General features: G+C 32.7%; 1 protein-coding gene across 1 annotated transcript in view; it reads right to left on the minus strand.

Annotated features, from left to right (window-relative positions):
• Positions 1 to 16,234, minus strand: part of LOC143083958 (uncharacterized) — an 83,244-nt gene that overhangs the window by 41,730 nt on the left and 25,280 nt on the right. The window contains exons 5-9 of the mRNA XM_076260375.1: positions 16,053 to 16,151; positions 15,162 to 15,263; positions 14,266 to 14,367; positions 13,534 to 13,632; positions 12,545 to 12,646 (exon numbers count right to left, since the gene is read on the minus strand). Coding sequence (XP_076116490.1) covers positions 12,545 to 12,646; positions 13,534 to 13,632; positions 14,266 to 14,367; positions 15,162 to 15,263; positions 16,053 to 16,151 — 504 coding nt within the window. The remainder of the gene's footprint in view (positions 1 to 12,544; positions 12,647 to 13,533; positions 13,633 to 14,265; positions 14,368 to 15,161; positions 15,264 to 16,052; positions 16,152 to 16,234) is intronic.

A 16,234-nucleotide genomic window follows, 5' to 3' on the forward strand; every position in this document is an offset into this window, starting at 1 on the left:
TAAACCCCTTATGATTCATCACCCCCAAACTCAATCCCAACCTTCCCTTTGAGGTATGGTACCTTGCAGTACAATTTCAGAGCGATCCGTACACTTGAACACAAGTTATTTTCTGGAAACTAGAAAAATGCTTGTTTTTTGGCCCCTTTTTGCCCCCAAATTCCTTAACCTTTAGAGCAATTACCTCCAAACTCAAACCCAGCTTTCCCTTTGTGATATGGAACCTTGCAGTACAATTTCATAAAGATCCATGCACTTACACACAAGTTATTGTCGTGAAACAAGAACTAGAGGCTCTCAAGAGCCTGTGTCGCTCACCTGTTACTGTATTTACTGATGTCGGCCATCTTGGGTGGTAGGCGGGGTCATTAGACACTTTTTTTAAATAGATACCCTAGTTATGATTGTGGCCAAGTTTGATTAAATTTGGCCCATAGTTTTAGAAAAGAAGATTTTTGTACAAGTTACAAAAATGACGAAAAGTTGTTCAATATTGACTATAAAGGGCAATAACTCCTTATGGGGTCTTCTAACAATTTTGATTATGTTAACTTATTTGTAGATCTTACTTTGCTGAACATTATTGCTGTTTACAGTTTATCTCTATCTATAATAGTATTCAAGATAATAACAAAAAACTGCAAAATTTCCTTAAAATTACCAATTTTAGGGCAGCAACCCAACAACAGGTTGTCGGATTCAAATTTGTGATGGGATAGATCTTATTCTGATGGACATTTAACATGTTTAAATCTTGAAAGATTTGCCCTAAATGTCTTAGTTTCAAAGATATAAAGCAAAAACTGCATTTCACCACTATGTTCTAATTTCAGCCATGTCAGCCATTTTGTTTGGTAAGCAGATTGTTTAAACTATATACCACAATGATAATTGTGGCCAAGTTTGGTTAAATTTGGCCAAGTAGTTTCAGAGAAGAAGATTTTTGTACAAGTTACAAAAAATTACGAAAAGTTGTTAAAAATTGACTATAAAGGGCAATAACTCCTTAAGGGGTTGACTGACAATTTTGGTCATTTGACTTATTTGCAGGTCTTACTTTCCTGAACATTATTGCTTTTTACAGTTTATTTCTATTTATAACAGTATTCAAGATAATAACCAAAAACCTACAAAATTTCCTTAAAATAACCAATTCAGGGGCAGCAACCCAACAACAGGTTGTCCGATTCGTCTAAAAATTTCAGGGCAGATAGATCTTGACGCCGGATGCTTGTTTTTTGGCCCTTTTTTTGCCCCTAATTCCTAAAATTTGGAGGCAATAACCCCCAAAATCAATCCCAGCATTTCCTTTGTGATATGGAACCTTGTGGTACAATGTCAAAGAGATCCATACACTAACACACAAGTTATGTCTGGAAGTTACAACCAGATGCTCCGCAGGGCGTAGCTTTATACGATCGCAGAGGTTGAACCCTGAACGGTTGGGGCAAGTATGGACACAACATTCAAGCTGGATTCAGCTCTAAATTTGGATTGTGATTAAATAGTTGACACAGCATAGGTTTCTGACACAGAATGAATGTGTTCTAATGAACTTAAATTTTTTGCTTTCTCTTAGAGCAATTCACTATGCTGTTGAATATTAATCCTCTCAAAAAAATGTTTGAAGAAATTTTCTTTTTATTTATGAAATTTCAAATGAGAAAAATTGAACCCAATTTTTTAATCACATCCCCCTTTCCCTTATTCCAAAACTGATCTCAATTAAAATATTCTAATGGAGTTTGCAACAATAACTACTCATTTAAATACATCATAAAATATTAAGATGTAAAAAACTGCTTGTTATCACTGAATGGTAAAGATTATTTAAATTTATCAGTTGGTAGTAAAAAGTGAATATACATTGTATATTGTATATAACAAAGATTTAAGTTGATTCTGGACAAAGAAAGATAACTCCAATTAAAAAAAAAATTCTTGCAATAAGATATTTCTTGCTTACTATTCTGGACAAAGAAAGATAACTCTAATTAAAAAAAAATTTGCTATTTCACAATATTGTGAAATTACATATTTCTTGCCATTGCACAATACTGTGCAATAGAAAAGACTTGCTATTGCACAATACTTAATATAATAATTTTTTATCCTGATTTGGACCCACTTGAAAACTGTGCCCATAATCAAAAATCTAAGTACATGTTTAGATTCAGCATATCAAAGAGGCCCAAGAATTTAATTTTTGTTAAAATCAAACTTAGTTTAATTTTAGACCCTTTGGACCTTAATGTAGGCCAATTTGAAAACGGGACCAAAAATGAAGAATCTACATACACAGTTAGATTTGGCATATCAAAGAACCCCATTTATTCAATTTTTGATGAAATCAAATAAAGTTTAATTTTGGACCCAGATTTGGACCAACTTGAAAACTGGGCCAATAATCAAGAATATAAGTACATTTTTAGATTCAACATATCAAAGAACCCAACCGATTCATTTTTTGTCAAAATCAAACTAAGTTTAATTTTGGACCCTTTGGACCTTAATGTAGACCAATTTGAAAACATGACCAAAAGTTAAGAATCTACATACACAGTTAGATTCGGCATATCAAAGAACCCCAATTATTCAATTTTGATGAAATCAAACAAAGTTTAATTTTGGACCCTTTGGGCCCCTAATTCCTAAACTGTTGGGACCAAAACTCCCAAAATCAATACCAACCTTCCTTTTATGGTCATAAACCTTGTGTTAAAATTTCATAGATTTCTATTAATTTATACTAACGTTATGGTGCGAAAACCAAGAAAAATGCTTATTTGGGTCCCTTTTTGGCCCCTAATTCCTAAACTGTTGGGACCTAAACTCCCAAAACCAATACCAATCTTCCTTTTGTGGTCATAAACATTGTGTTTAAATTTCATTGATTTCTATTTACATTAACTAAAGTTATTGTGCAAAAACCAAGAATAATGCTTATTTGGGCCCTTTTTTGGCCCCTAATTCCTAAACTGTTGAAACCAAAACTCCCAAAATCAATCCCAACCTTTCTTTTGTAGTCATAAACCTTGTGTCAAAATTTCATAGATTTCTATTTACTTAAATTAAAGTTATAGTGCGAAAACCAAGAACATGCTTATTTGGGCCCTTTTTGGCCCCTAATTCCTAAAATGTTGGGACCAAAACTCCCAAAATCAATACCAACCTTCCTTTTATGGTCATAAACCTTGTGTTAAAATTTCATAGATTTCTATTCACTTTTACTAAAGTTAGAGTGCGAAAACTAAAAGTATTCGGACGACAACGACGACGACGACGACGACGCAGACGACGACGCCAACGTGATAGCAATATACGACTTAAATTTTTTCAAAATTTGCGGTCGTATAAATTTTTATTTTCAAAATTGTCTTCTTTTGTCCTTATTCAAAAATAAAAATTTTGTTCATGCAAGATTTGTTTTAAGACTGAATGTCGTATTTTCTTTTCCCTCCAATTTTCAAAGGAAAGTAACAAATGCTATGTTAAAAAAAAACCTCCCTACCCCCCATTTCCACAAAAAGTGGATTGGGTTGGCATTGTCTAATATATAATCATCAACGAAATGCCATTTTATTTTTATAAGACATACAATTTGAGAACATAATCTGGGACTAAAACACTTATCCATTAGTCCAAGCATACAATAATATATGATGGTATATTTGTCCTGTTTCAATTACCATGTACATGAACATGTATGAGGCTATGAATGCGCCACCATTTATGAGGATATGAATGGGTTTACTGAAAAGAAAATAATGGGATAAAAAATAAATAACAGAATAAAGAGGTGATGAAATATAAAAAATGTATTGATTGATTGTTGGTTGCTTCACGTCAAGTGGCAAATATGTCATGCATGTTAAGGACGAATATAATAGAGACCAATTGGCAGAAGAATAAAGAATAGAGTGAAATGGCAAAAAATTCAAAGATACTATAGAAACTGACACCTCTTCCCCCACCACCATTACACTCGCATACATACATCTCTAAATATATATTTAATTTTGGTTTCATGGTGACCCCCCCCCCCCCCCAGACATCAAGGTTCTGGGTCCGTCCCTGACTATATTAGAATAAAATACAAGCATAAATAAACTGTTATCACAGAGATATGTATCGCCTTTTTGTAATTTTCATAATGCAAATGTTGAAATTAAAATAGCAATAATCTAACATGTAAGTTATGCAAATATTCAAAGTCGATGAACCATGACTGAAGGTACATGGCTAAACAATCTCCATGGAATAAGATGTGCCGATGCTAATACAATTGCATACCAAATACCATTGACTTAATATAAGTCGTTCCCTTTAAACAAACCTAAACACAAACATTAACTTGTAAACTATATGTAAAAGTTCCAAAGTCAATGAACCATGATCAGGGGTGGGGCTATATAATCTCCATGGAAACGATACTTTCAAATGCCAATACATTTGCATACCAAATATCATTGACTTAACATTAGCAGTTCATCTTTAACTGATCTAATCACAAACAAATACATGTAAACTAAACAAAAGTTTCAAAGTCAATAGACCATGACTGAGGGGGCGGGGTCAAATATTCTCCATGGAAATGAGATGTGCTAATGCTTATACAACTGAACACGTTAACTTAGCAAAATTTGCAAAGTCTATAGACCATGACTAAGGGGGCGGAGACAGATAATCTCCATGGAAATAAGATATGCCAATGCTTACACAACTGCATACCAAATATCATTCACCTACCACTAGTGGTTCCCCATAAATTGACTTAATCACAAACTAATACATGTAAACTATCAAAAGTTTCAAAGTCAACAGACCTTGACTGAGGGGGCGGGGCCAAACAACCTATATGGTAATGAGATGTGCCAATGCTAATACAACTGTACCACCATGAACTAGACCTAATCACAAACTAATACATTGTTGACGCCGCCATCGCACCACCGCCGCCGCCGGAAACAGCATACCTATGTCTCGCTTTTTGCCTGCCTCCGTCAAGGCCAGATAAAAAGCCTGTTGTATTTGTCACAAATATATGGTTGATTTTCAATGTATACTTACATGTATATATGACAATAAAGACTTATTTCATCCCCCCATTCCCCCTTAGAAAAAATTAAAATCGTACGTTAACTACATGTTTTAGACTCAAAAAGCTAGAAAGGGGATGAAATTACTTTGTAAATATATTGGGGTAAATTTTAAAGTAAAGAAGTGATTTGGTCTAGAGGAAAAGGTAAACAATTAGTATTTCTGAATTCGACGATATCAAACAAAATCCAAAGTTGCCACGGTCCATGTCCTGAGTTAAGGTTAATACAATATTCTATAATTTTTATAATATGCCCCAAAAGCAGAACAACACAGGGATGATCCAGGATTTTTGAAGGGGACGTAATTCCCTAAAAGTGAAAATATACAGTCGAGCGATGCGAATTAAAATTTTTAAAATAATTTCATGCAAAAAAATAGACATATATATATGAGCCAGTCCATGCAAAAAGGTACAAAAACGAAATTCTAAAACGTGTGCATAACTATTGGTAGCAGACTTAATTCCCGTATGAGAATATTAGGAGGATTCCGCTTAAAAATAGCAGGAACCCAGGCGGAATCCAAATCTAAAATTCAAACTAAATTAGTATTATCCCAACTCAAATCGGTCCATTTTATTCATTAGGAATGTATTTCTACTTGAAATACCAAGTGCTTGTTGTTAGCCTGTTTACCTGGACACATGTCTTATAACGCAATAAGTACGGATATGGTAAATTCTGTATAATGTATCTCTGGACTGGGGTGTTAAAGATATTTTAATCTGACAACACGAATGCTTAGTTGTTAATTTCTGTGTCATTTGGTCTCTTGACGAGAGATCATACCACATCTCCTTATTTTTATATGTGTTTTTAGATTTACTTGTGTTTTATGCCCAAACAATGCAAAAGCAGAATGCAGAATCTTTAAAATGTGCTGCCTTAGATCGAGTCTATATCTGGAGACTGATTTTACCTACTATTTGGGTGTTTGACTAAGAAGCATTTTAATAAACAAATTGTGGCTTATTTCATATTTATAATACAGTTAAGATTCAAGGCCATATTTTGCTAAATATGAAGATTAATTACTCTTAGTAAAAATTGCGAGAAGATGTTTCATAATTTGTATACAAAAAAAGTTAAGTAAAGACTCTCTTTAAGTTATGCCGGGTAAATATCTTTTTGATAAAATGATGCAACTGGATGCACCCCTAAATACAAAATAATAACCATAAATAGCAGGTATGCGTGAATCAGATAGTAGCATAAAAACAAGAGTGCACATGCTGAAATGTCTCGCCTTCTTTACTAACCATTGATATTATGTTGATAGTCCTAAATGAAAGCTTTACTACAACTATTACATAAACCTAACATGATCCAAGAAAATGAAGTCAAGGTCATATAAACCAAACAAGAAATACATGAACACCTTACAATCATTCAATACACTAAATATAGTTGACCTATTGCTTATAGTTACTAAGAAACAGACTTAACCACAAAAACTAAACATTGACCAATGAATCGTGAAAATGAGGTCAAGGTCAGATGAACCATGCCAGGCAGACATGAACAGCTTACAATCCTTCCATACAACAAATAAAGTTGACCTATTGCTTATAATTTTAGAAAAACAGACCGAAAAACATAAACTTAACACTGAGCAATGAACCGTGAAAATGAGGTCAAGGTCAAATAAAACCTGTGAGACTGACATGTACATCATAAAATATGTCCATACACCAAATATAGTTGACTTACTGCATATAGTATTAGAAAAAAGACCAAAACTCAAAAACTTAACTTAGACCACTGAACCATGAAAATGAGGTCAAAGTTAGATGACACCTGGCAGTTGGACATGTACACCTTACAATCATTCCATACACCAAATATAGTAGACATATTGCATAAAGTATAAGAAAAACGGACCAAAACACAAAAACTTAACTATAACCACTGAACTATGAAAATGAGGCCAAGGTCAGAAGACAAAAGAGGGACAAAAGATACCAAAGGGACAGTCAAACTCGTAAATCTAAAACAAACTGACAACGCCATGGCTAAAAATGAAAAAGACAAACAGAAAACAATAGTACACATGACACAACATAGAAAACTAAAGAATAAACAACACGAACCCCACCAAAAACTAGGGGTGATCTCAGGTGCTCCAGAAGGGTAAGCAGATCCTACTCCACATGCGGCACCCGTCGTGTTGCTTATGTGATTACAAATCCGGTAAATAGTCTAATTCGGTAGGTCAAATTCATGAAAGGGAAGGGGATTGTAGTTACAACGTAAGGAACATATCTGATATCATTTGTGAAACGGTTATTCCATAACGGTCAACCAACTCGTGATGGCGTCCGTAAAATTTACCAAGGGAACTCTTGGTTTAATAGCTTCCTTGTGAGCAGTAACCCTTTATCAAGAAAATCATTATATGAAATGCAAGCACGGGAATATCGTTGGACATGATACAATCCTTCTATACACCAAATATACTAGACCTATTGCTTATAGTATCTGAGATATGATCTTGACCACTAAAACTTAACCTTGTTTACTGATCCCTGAAATGAGGTCGAGGTCAAAGGAAAACTGTTTGACGGGCATGAGGACCTTGCAAGGTACGCACATACCAAATATAGTTATCGTATTACTCATAATAAGAGAGAAAAAACATTACAAAAAATTTCTATTTTTTTTCAAGTAGTCACTGAACCATGAAAATGAGGTCGAGGACAATGGACATGTCACAGACGGAAACTTCGTAACATAAGGCATCTATATACAAAGTATGAAGCATCAAGGTCTTCCATCGTCTAAAATATAAAGCTTTTAAGAAGTTAGCTAAGACCGCCGCCGGATTACTATCCCTATATCGAGCTTTCTGCAACAAAAGTCGCAGGCTCAACAATAAGGAGATGTGGTATGATTGCCAATCAGACAACTATTCACCAAAGTTCATATGATTTAAATGTAATCAATTATAGGCAATCGTACGACCTTCAACAATGAGAATAAAATGCCTCGCTGAGCGCAGCCTTATACGACCACAGTGGTCGAACCCTCAACAGTTGGGGCAAATTTGGACACAATATTCAAGCTTGATACTATCTGAATTTGGATTGTGATCAAATTTTTGACATAATATAGGTTTCTGACACAAAATAAATGTGGTTAAAGATTTTACAAATCTAATGCACAATACTGTGCAATTGAAGATTTCTTCTTGAAACTTTTCAAAGATTTGAAATTTTGAAAATTTTGAAAAAAAATATGAACCCTTTTAAAAAAAAATTGGAAACCCCACTTCCCCCCAAACTTTTTGAATCCCCCTTTTAGCATTAACCATCAAACTTAATTGCAGCCTTTCCTTTGAAGTATGGAACGTTTTAGTACAATTTTAGAGAGATCCATACACTTAATCACAAGTTACTGTCTGGAAATTAGAAAAATTCTTTTTTTTTAACTATAAAAGCCCATTTAAATACATTTGTACATCATAAACATGATAAAAGTATTAAAATAGAAAATGACATCATAGTTATGGCTAAAATTAACAAGAGTGAATACACTGAAATGTCTCGCCTTCTTTACTAATCATTGATATTATGTTGATAGTCCTAAATGTAAAACTTTAATACAACTGTCACATAAACTTAACATTAACCAAGAAAACTAAACATTGACAGATGAACCATGCAAATGAGGTCAAGGTTTGAATAACCATGCCAGACAGACATGTACAGCCAACAATTCTTCTATACAACACATAAAGTTGACCTATTGCTTATAGTTGAAGATAAACAGACCAAAACACAAAAAAATAACACTGAGCAATGAACCGTGAAAATGAGGTCAAGGTCAAATAAAACCTGTACGACTGACATATAGATCATAAAATAATTCCATACACCTAATATAGTTGACCTATTGCATATAGTATTAGAAAAAAAAGTCCAAAATTCAAAAACTTAACTTTGACCACTGAACCATGAAAATGAAGTCAAGGTCAGATGACACCTGCCAGCTAGACATGTACACCTTACAATTATTCCATACACCAAATATAGTAGACCTATTGCATACAGTATAAGAAAAACAGTCCAAAACACAAAAACTTAACTATTACCACTGAACCATGAAACCATAAATACAGAGTATGAAGCATCCAGGTCTTCTACCTTCTAAAACATAAAGCTTTTAAGAAGTTAGCTAAATCCGCCGTAGCCGCCGCCGCCACATCACTATCCCTAAGTCAAACTTTCTGCAACAACAGTTGCAGGCTCGACAAAAAACTTCATCAGCAACAATTAATAGTTATATCAAAAAATTAATTTCTTTCATCAGCATTTAAAAGAAACTTCTAAAAATAAATTGACAGCTAGGACTTTGCAACCACAAAAACCCTTTTAAATACATCAGTATTAAAATAGAAAATGACATCATGATCATGCCTAAAATTAAAAAGCCTCCATCAGCAACATTAAATAGTAATATCTAAAAATAAAATTCCTTCACATACATAATCATGATAATCATGGCTAAAATAAATTATTTTTTAAAATAGAAAATGACATCATGATCATGCCTAAAATTAAAAAGCCTCCATCAGCAACATTAAATAGTAATATCTAAAAATAAAATTCCTTCACATCCAAAATCATGGCTATAATTAAATAACCTTTATTAAACATTTTAAGAATAGTAACTTCTAACAGTGGCGGATTTACCGGGGGGGCACAGGGGGCACGTGCCCCCCCCAGTTCAGGTCAACAATTTTTTTTTCTAACATAATTTTATTGTTACTGAAACTTCTTATCTAGTGCGGAAATTGTCACAGCTTGATTAGACTTCTTAAAGTGGCCTTTAATTAATATCAGCGTCCCCATGCGTGATTTATGACAACTTATCGGTGGGTGTGTAAATATTGACACCTGTGTGTAATGTCTTTATGAAAAAGCTTTTATGTAAAATACATTTACATGTTGATTGGAATAGTACAAATTTGTATTGGTTTATAATACAATACCGATTAAGATCGATTACCAGGTGAAACTTCTGATCTGTGTATTTGAAGAATAGGTACAAACATCTCCTGTAAATGTACGTTTTTTTCCAAAACTTTGTTTTTGTGAATTTATTCAGCAACAAATTAAACTGTTTATTTTTTGATAACTTAGAAGATATGTTTTTTAAACGGAATGTCATATTTCATTCCCCTCTTATTTTCAAGGGAAATCAACAATTTGTTTTACTCCCCCTCCCCTTTCCCCTAATGCCTTCCCCCGTCCAGGAAAAATTAACTGACGTTTCCTATTAAATAATCATCAATAAAATGCTATTTGATTTTCTTTAAAATTAAGTTTGTAACAGAATCTAGGACTTACACATTTCTCTAAAAGCCGAAGCATGCAGTTATATTGTTTTTATTGTTCTTGTTTCAATTACCATGTACATGTATGAGGCTATGCAAAAGGTCACCATTTATGAAGATATGAAGGTGTTTTGCAGATATTAGAATAATGTGCAAAAAAGTAAGTCTGGAAGCGAGGCCAAAACATATAGATAAAAGAATATAGAGGTGATGAAATATAAAGGAAATAGTGTTTGATTGTTGCATGGTTGTTAAACGTCCAGTGGCAAATATTTGATGCATGTTTAGGTTGAATATAATAAAGATCAATTGGCAGTAAAGTGAAAAAGTAAAAAAAACTTAAAACATATCGAAATACAGAAACGATGATCTGACCCCCCCCCCCAAAAAAAAAAAAAAAAAAAAACAACAAACAAAACAAACCTAGCACCCACTCACACTCGCACATATTTATATATATATATTTATATTAAAAAAAAATTTGTTCATGGTGCCCCCCCAGACATCGAGGTCCTGGATCCGCCCCCGTCTAAAATAAAATTGACAGCTAATCACCTAAAGACAATACATTTCTTAAGCAGTGTAAGGGAGGTAATTTGATAATATGTGTTTGAATTACCTCCCTACACTGCTTTCAAATTATGTTTTGTACTTAAGTAATTGTCCATTAACCTGGAAACCTTTGTTTTCTCCCTTGTTTGCCCCTAATTCCTAAACAGTTTGAGCCATAACCCCCCAAAGCAAATTCTTACCATCCCTTTGTGATATGGTAACCTGTGGTATAATTTCAAAGAGATCCTTACATCATTTCACAAGTTATTGTCTGGAAACTAGAAAAATGCTTGTTTGGGCCCCATTTTGGCCTCTAATTCCTGAACTGTTAGGACCATAATCCCCAAAATCAATCCCAACCTTCCTTTTGTGGTCATTAACCTTATGGTAAAATTTAATAGAAATCCATACACTTAAACAAAAGTTATTGTCCGGTAACCCATGTGTCTTCGGGCGACGATGACAAAAGACGACGTGATACCAATATACGACCGCAACATTTTTACAGTCGTATAAAAACCCATACCGTCGAGTCGACTATAAAAGATCCTGACATGAAACAACTTGAATTGAGAAAACTAAGGAACCCAATTTAGTACAAAACAATTTTCGAAAAACCAATATGACAGATACGACCAAGCAACAAAACTGTATACAGGTTTACCACTTAGCTTATGGAAAAGGGGGGGTGGGATATGTTTTATTTTCTATTTGTTTTGTTATTTCTATCGCGGAAAAGTGATTATTTTTTTTAACAACTTTACTTGAATCGAATGAAAAATGAAAAAAAGATTGTCTTTTGAATAGAAATACATTTTATTAAAAGATAATCAGGATATAATTATATACCCTCCGCAACCGACTCTCGCGTGAGTTACGTTAATGTTATTCAATAGAATGTAAGATTATCTTATTATTTGCTCATTTGATAGAGTAAAAGGTATACATAAATTTTAAAAAGTTAAGAACTGACACGAAGACGAATATAAATACATGTAGGTCACAGTATGATTTCCTATTCAGTGTGTATCGTTCTGAACATGCATGAAATATTTGCCACTGGACGTTAAGCAAGCAACCAAAAATCCATCAACCTATTCAATTTGACTCAATTAGATTTTCAAAATCTTACACACGAATATGTTAAATCTGGATTTATTTTATGAAAGTCTACATTAAAATTCATCACATGTATATGAAAATGTTTCTTTATCATGTTTATTGTAGCGATAAATCAACAAAACTTCACGTTATTTGTTTCTAAAATTAAACTGCAGGACTACAATGAAAGTTTCTTTTACACCTATTATCGATTGATCTTTAAAAAAACAAATTTCCAAATCGGCATCAAAAAACTATAAGACGAATAAAGTTGTGAAGTAAATCATAGACTGTATGTTTATCAAGGAAAATAATGACCTTACACAGGTAATTATTGTATGCCTTGGAACATATATCATTGAAACATGATATCGTCCAGGTTGATTCTGAAAAAGAATGACCTGACGTTCTGAAAGAAAATAACTCCATATAGGTATATAAAACTGAATGTTACCTTTTTTGTTTTCACCCAAGGACTGCATTCTTGATCTATCAACCATTTTGTTGTATTAATCCGTCCATACTGAGCAGCACAATGTAAAGCTGTTCGGCCAATCTATATCAATATAAAAATATAAACATGTTAATGGTGTGTGATAATAAATCAAGAGAGGAGTCAAACAATTTATCAAAATGTAACAAATATAACATCTGGTAAAAAAATATTCAATTATATTTGTAAACTGATAAATGGTAGATTAAGATATATAAACTAAATATATATTTTCTGATTCAGTTCTACAAAACAGGAAAAAATAATAGCAAACCCCATTTAATATAATTCTAACAAGTATTTGTTGTCCATTTAACATGTTTGATTAACAACATGATTTTATGTTGATTCAGTAGAATAATCAAAGTTGAAAAAAAAAAAATATTTCAAGAAACATTGAAACGAGTTATATTTTCTGATTCAGTGCGAAGAGACAAGAAAAATGAGACCCCACTTTTTATTATTCTGTCAAGTATTAGGTCTCCATTTAACCCGTCTGATTAACAATGAATCAGTAGAATGATCGAAGTTGAAAAAAATACTTTTTTCAAGAAACATTAAAATGACTTATATTTTCTGATTCAGTACGACAAGACATAAAAAATAAGACCCTCCTTTATATAATTCTGTCAAGTATTTGTTATTTTTAAAAGATGTTTTACATTAGATCTGTAGAATTAACATTATCTGACTAAAGATGTTAACACAACTTGTTCTCATCAACTTCTCATTAAAATCAGATGTTAACAAAATAATTTTTTGTCAGGAAACAAAATAAAACCTTTACTATCTGATTCAGTTCTGTGTTACAAATAAAATGAGACCCCACTTTATATAATTCTAACAAATATTTGTTGTCCATTAAACCTGCCTGATTAACAACATGATTTTGTGTAGATTCTGTATAAAGTGATGTTTGGTCAGAGTAAGGTGATTATATCTATCATTACCGAGTCTGTGGCCTCTAACTGACTTCCCTGACTGATAAGGTACGTCACTACCTCCAGGTGTCCGTACACAGCCGCCAACATTAATGGTGTCATTCCACTCTGTAATATCAACATATAACAGACATCAAAACTTGTGTCATAAACTGGACAATGTTGTGAAATAAATATAAACAAAATATATATCACATGAATCAGTGGTCAAAACTGAATAAAATGACCAGTCACACTTGTATTTATATTCTACATAAACAACAAATAAACAACATGTTTTATTGTGAGATGTCAGAACTTCCATCAGAACTGTCAGGTTAAAAAAAATCAACTTTTTTTCAAGGAACATAAAAACGAGTTATATTTTCTGATTCAGTACGAAGAGACAAGAAAAATAAGACCCCACTTTATATAATTCTGTCAAGTATTTGTTATTTTTAAAAGATGTTTTACATTAGATCTGTAGAATTAACATAATCTGACTAAAGATGTTAACACAACTTGTTCTCATCAACTTCTCATTAAAATCAGATGTTTATAAAATAATTTTTCGTCAGGAAACAAAATAAAACCTTTACTATCTGATTCTGTTCTGTGTTACGAATAAAATGAGACCCCACTTTATATAATTCTAACAAATATTTGTTGTCCATTAAACCTGTCTGATTAACAACATGATTTTGTGTAGATTCTGTATAAAGTGATGTTTGGTAAGAGTAAGGTCATTATATCTATCATTACCCTGGTTGATGTGGCCTCTAACTGACTGCCGTGACTGGCGAGGTACATCACTACCTCCAGGTGTCCTCCCTCAGCCGCCAACATTAATGGTGTCCATCCACCCTGTAATATCAACATATAACAGACATCAAAACTTGTGTCATAAACTGGACAATGTTGTGTAATAAATATAAACAAAATATATATCACATGAATCAGTGGTCAAAACTGAATAAAATGACCAGTCACACTTGTATTTATATTCTACATAAACAACAAATAAACAACATGTTTTATTGTGAGATGTCAGAACTTCCATCAGAACTGTCAGGTTAAAAAAATAACTATTTTCTAGAAACATAAACAATATTTATATCAATAGACTCAGCTGGACAAGACAATTAAAATGAGATCCCACTTTATATAATTCTATCAAATATGTGTTGTCCATTAAATCTGTCTGATTAACGATGAATCAGTAGAATAATCAAAGTGAAAAAAAAAAAACGTTTTTTCAAGAAACTTTAAAACGAGTTATATTTTCTGATTCAGTACGAAGAGACAAGAAAAATAAGACCCCACTTTATATAATTCTGTCAAGTATTTGTTATTTTTAAAAGATGTTTTACATTAGATCTGTAGAATTAACAATATCTGACTAAAGATGTTGACAAAACTTGTTCTCATCAACTTCTCATTCAAATCAAATGTTTACAAAATAATTTTTCGTCAGTAAACAAAATAAAACGTTTACTATCTGATTCAGTTCTGTGTTACGAATAAAATGAGACCCCACTTTATATAATTCTAACAAATATTTGTTGTCCATTAAATCTGTCTGATTAACAACATGATTTTGTGTAGATTCTCTATAAAGTGTTGTTTGGTCAGAGTAAGTTGATTATATCTATCATTACCAAGGTGGATGTGGCCTCTAACTGACTTCCCTGACTGGCGAGGTACGCCACTACCTCCAGGTGTCCTCTCAAAGCCGCCCACATTAATGGTGTCAGTCCCAACTGTAATATCAACATATAACAGACATCAAAACTTGTGTCATAAACTGGACAATGTTGTGTAATAAATATAAACAAAATATATATCACATGAATCAGTGGTCAAAACTGAATAAAATGACCAGTCACACTTGTATTTATATTCTACATAAACAACAAATAAACAACATGTTTTATTGTGAGATGTCAGAACTTCCATCAGAACTGTCAGATTAAAAAAAAACTTTTGCAAGAAACATGAACAATAATTATATCAATGGACTCAGCTGGACATGACAATTAAAATGAGACCCCACTTTATATAATTCTAACAAATATTTGTTGTCCATTAAATCTGTCTGATTAACAATGATTCAGTAGAATGATCAAAGTTAAAAAATAAACTTTTTTCAAGGAACATAAAAACAAGTTATATTTTCTGATTCAGTAGGAAAAGACAAGAAAAATGAGACCACACTTTATATATTTCTGTCAAGTATTTGTTATTTTTAAAAGATGTTTTACATTAGATCTGTAGAATTAACATTATTTGACTAAAGATGTTAACACAACTTTTTCTCATCAACTTCTCATTAAAATCAGATGTTTACAAAATAATTTTTCGTCAGGAAACAAAGTAAAACCTTTACTATCTGATTCAGTTCTGTGTTACAAATAAAATGAGACCCCACTTTATATAATTCTAACAAATATTTGTTGTCCATTAAACCTGTCTGATTAACAACATGATTTTGTGTAGATTCTGTATAAAGTTGTGTTTTCTCAGAGTAAGGTCATTATATCTATCATTACCCTGTCTGTAGCCTCTAATCGACTGCCCTGACTGATAAGGTACGTCACTACCTCCAGGTGTCCTCTCCCAGCCGCCAACATTAAAGGTGTCCTTTCATCCTGTAATATCAACATATAACAGGCATAAACACTTGTGTCATAAACTGGACAATGTTGTGTAATAAATATAAACAAAATATATA

Source organism: Mytilus galloprovincialis, chromosome 7 (genome assembly GCF_965363235.1).
Source record: "Mytilus galloprovincialis chromosome 7, xbMytGall1.hap1.1, whole genome shotgun sequence".
In the NCBI taxonomy this organism is placed as follows: Eukaryota; Metazoa; Mollusca; class Bivalvia; order Mytilida; family Mytilidae; genus Mytilus; species Mytilus galloprovincialis.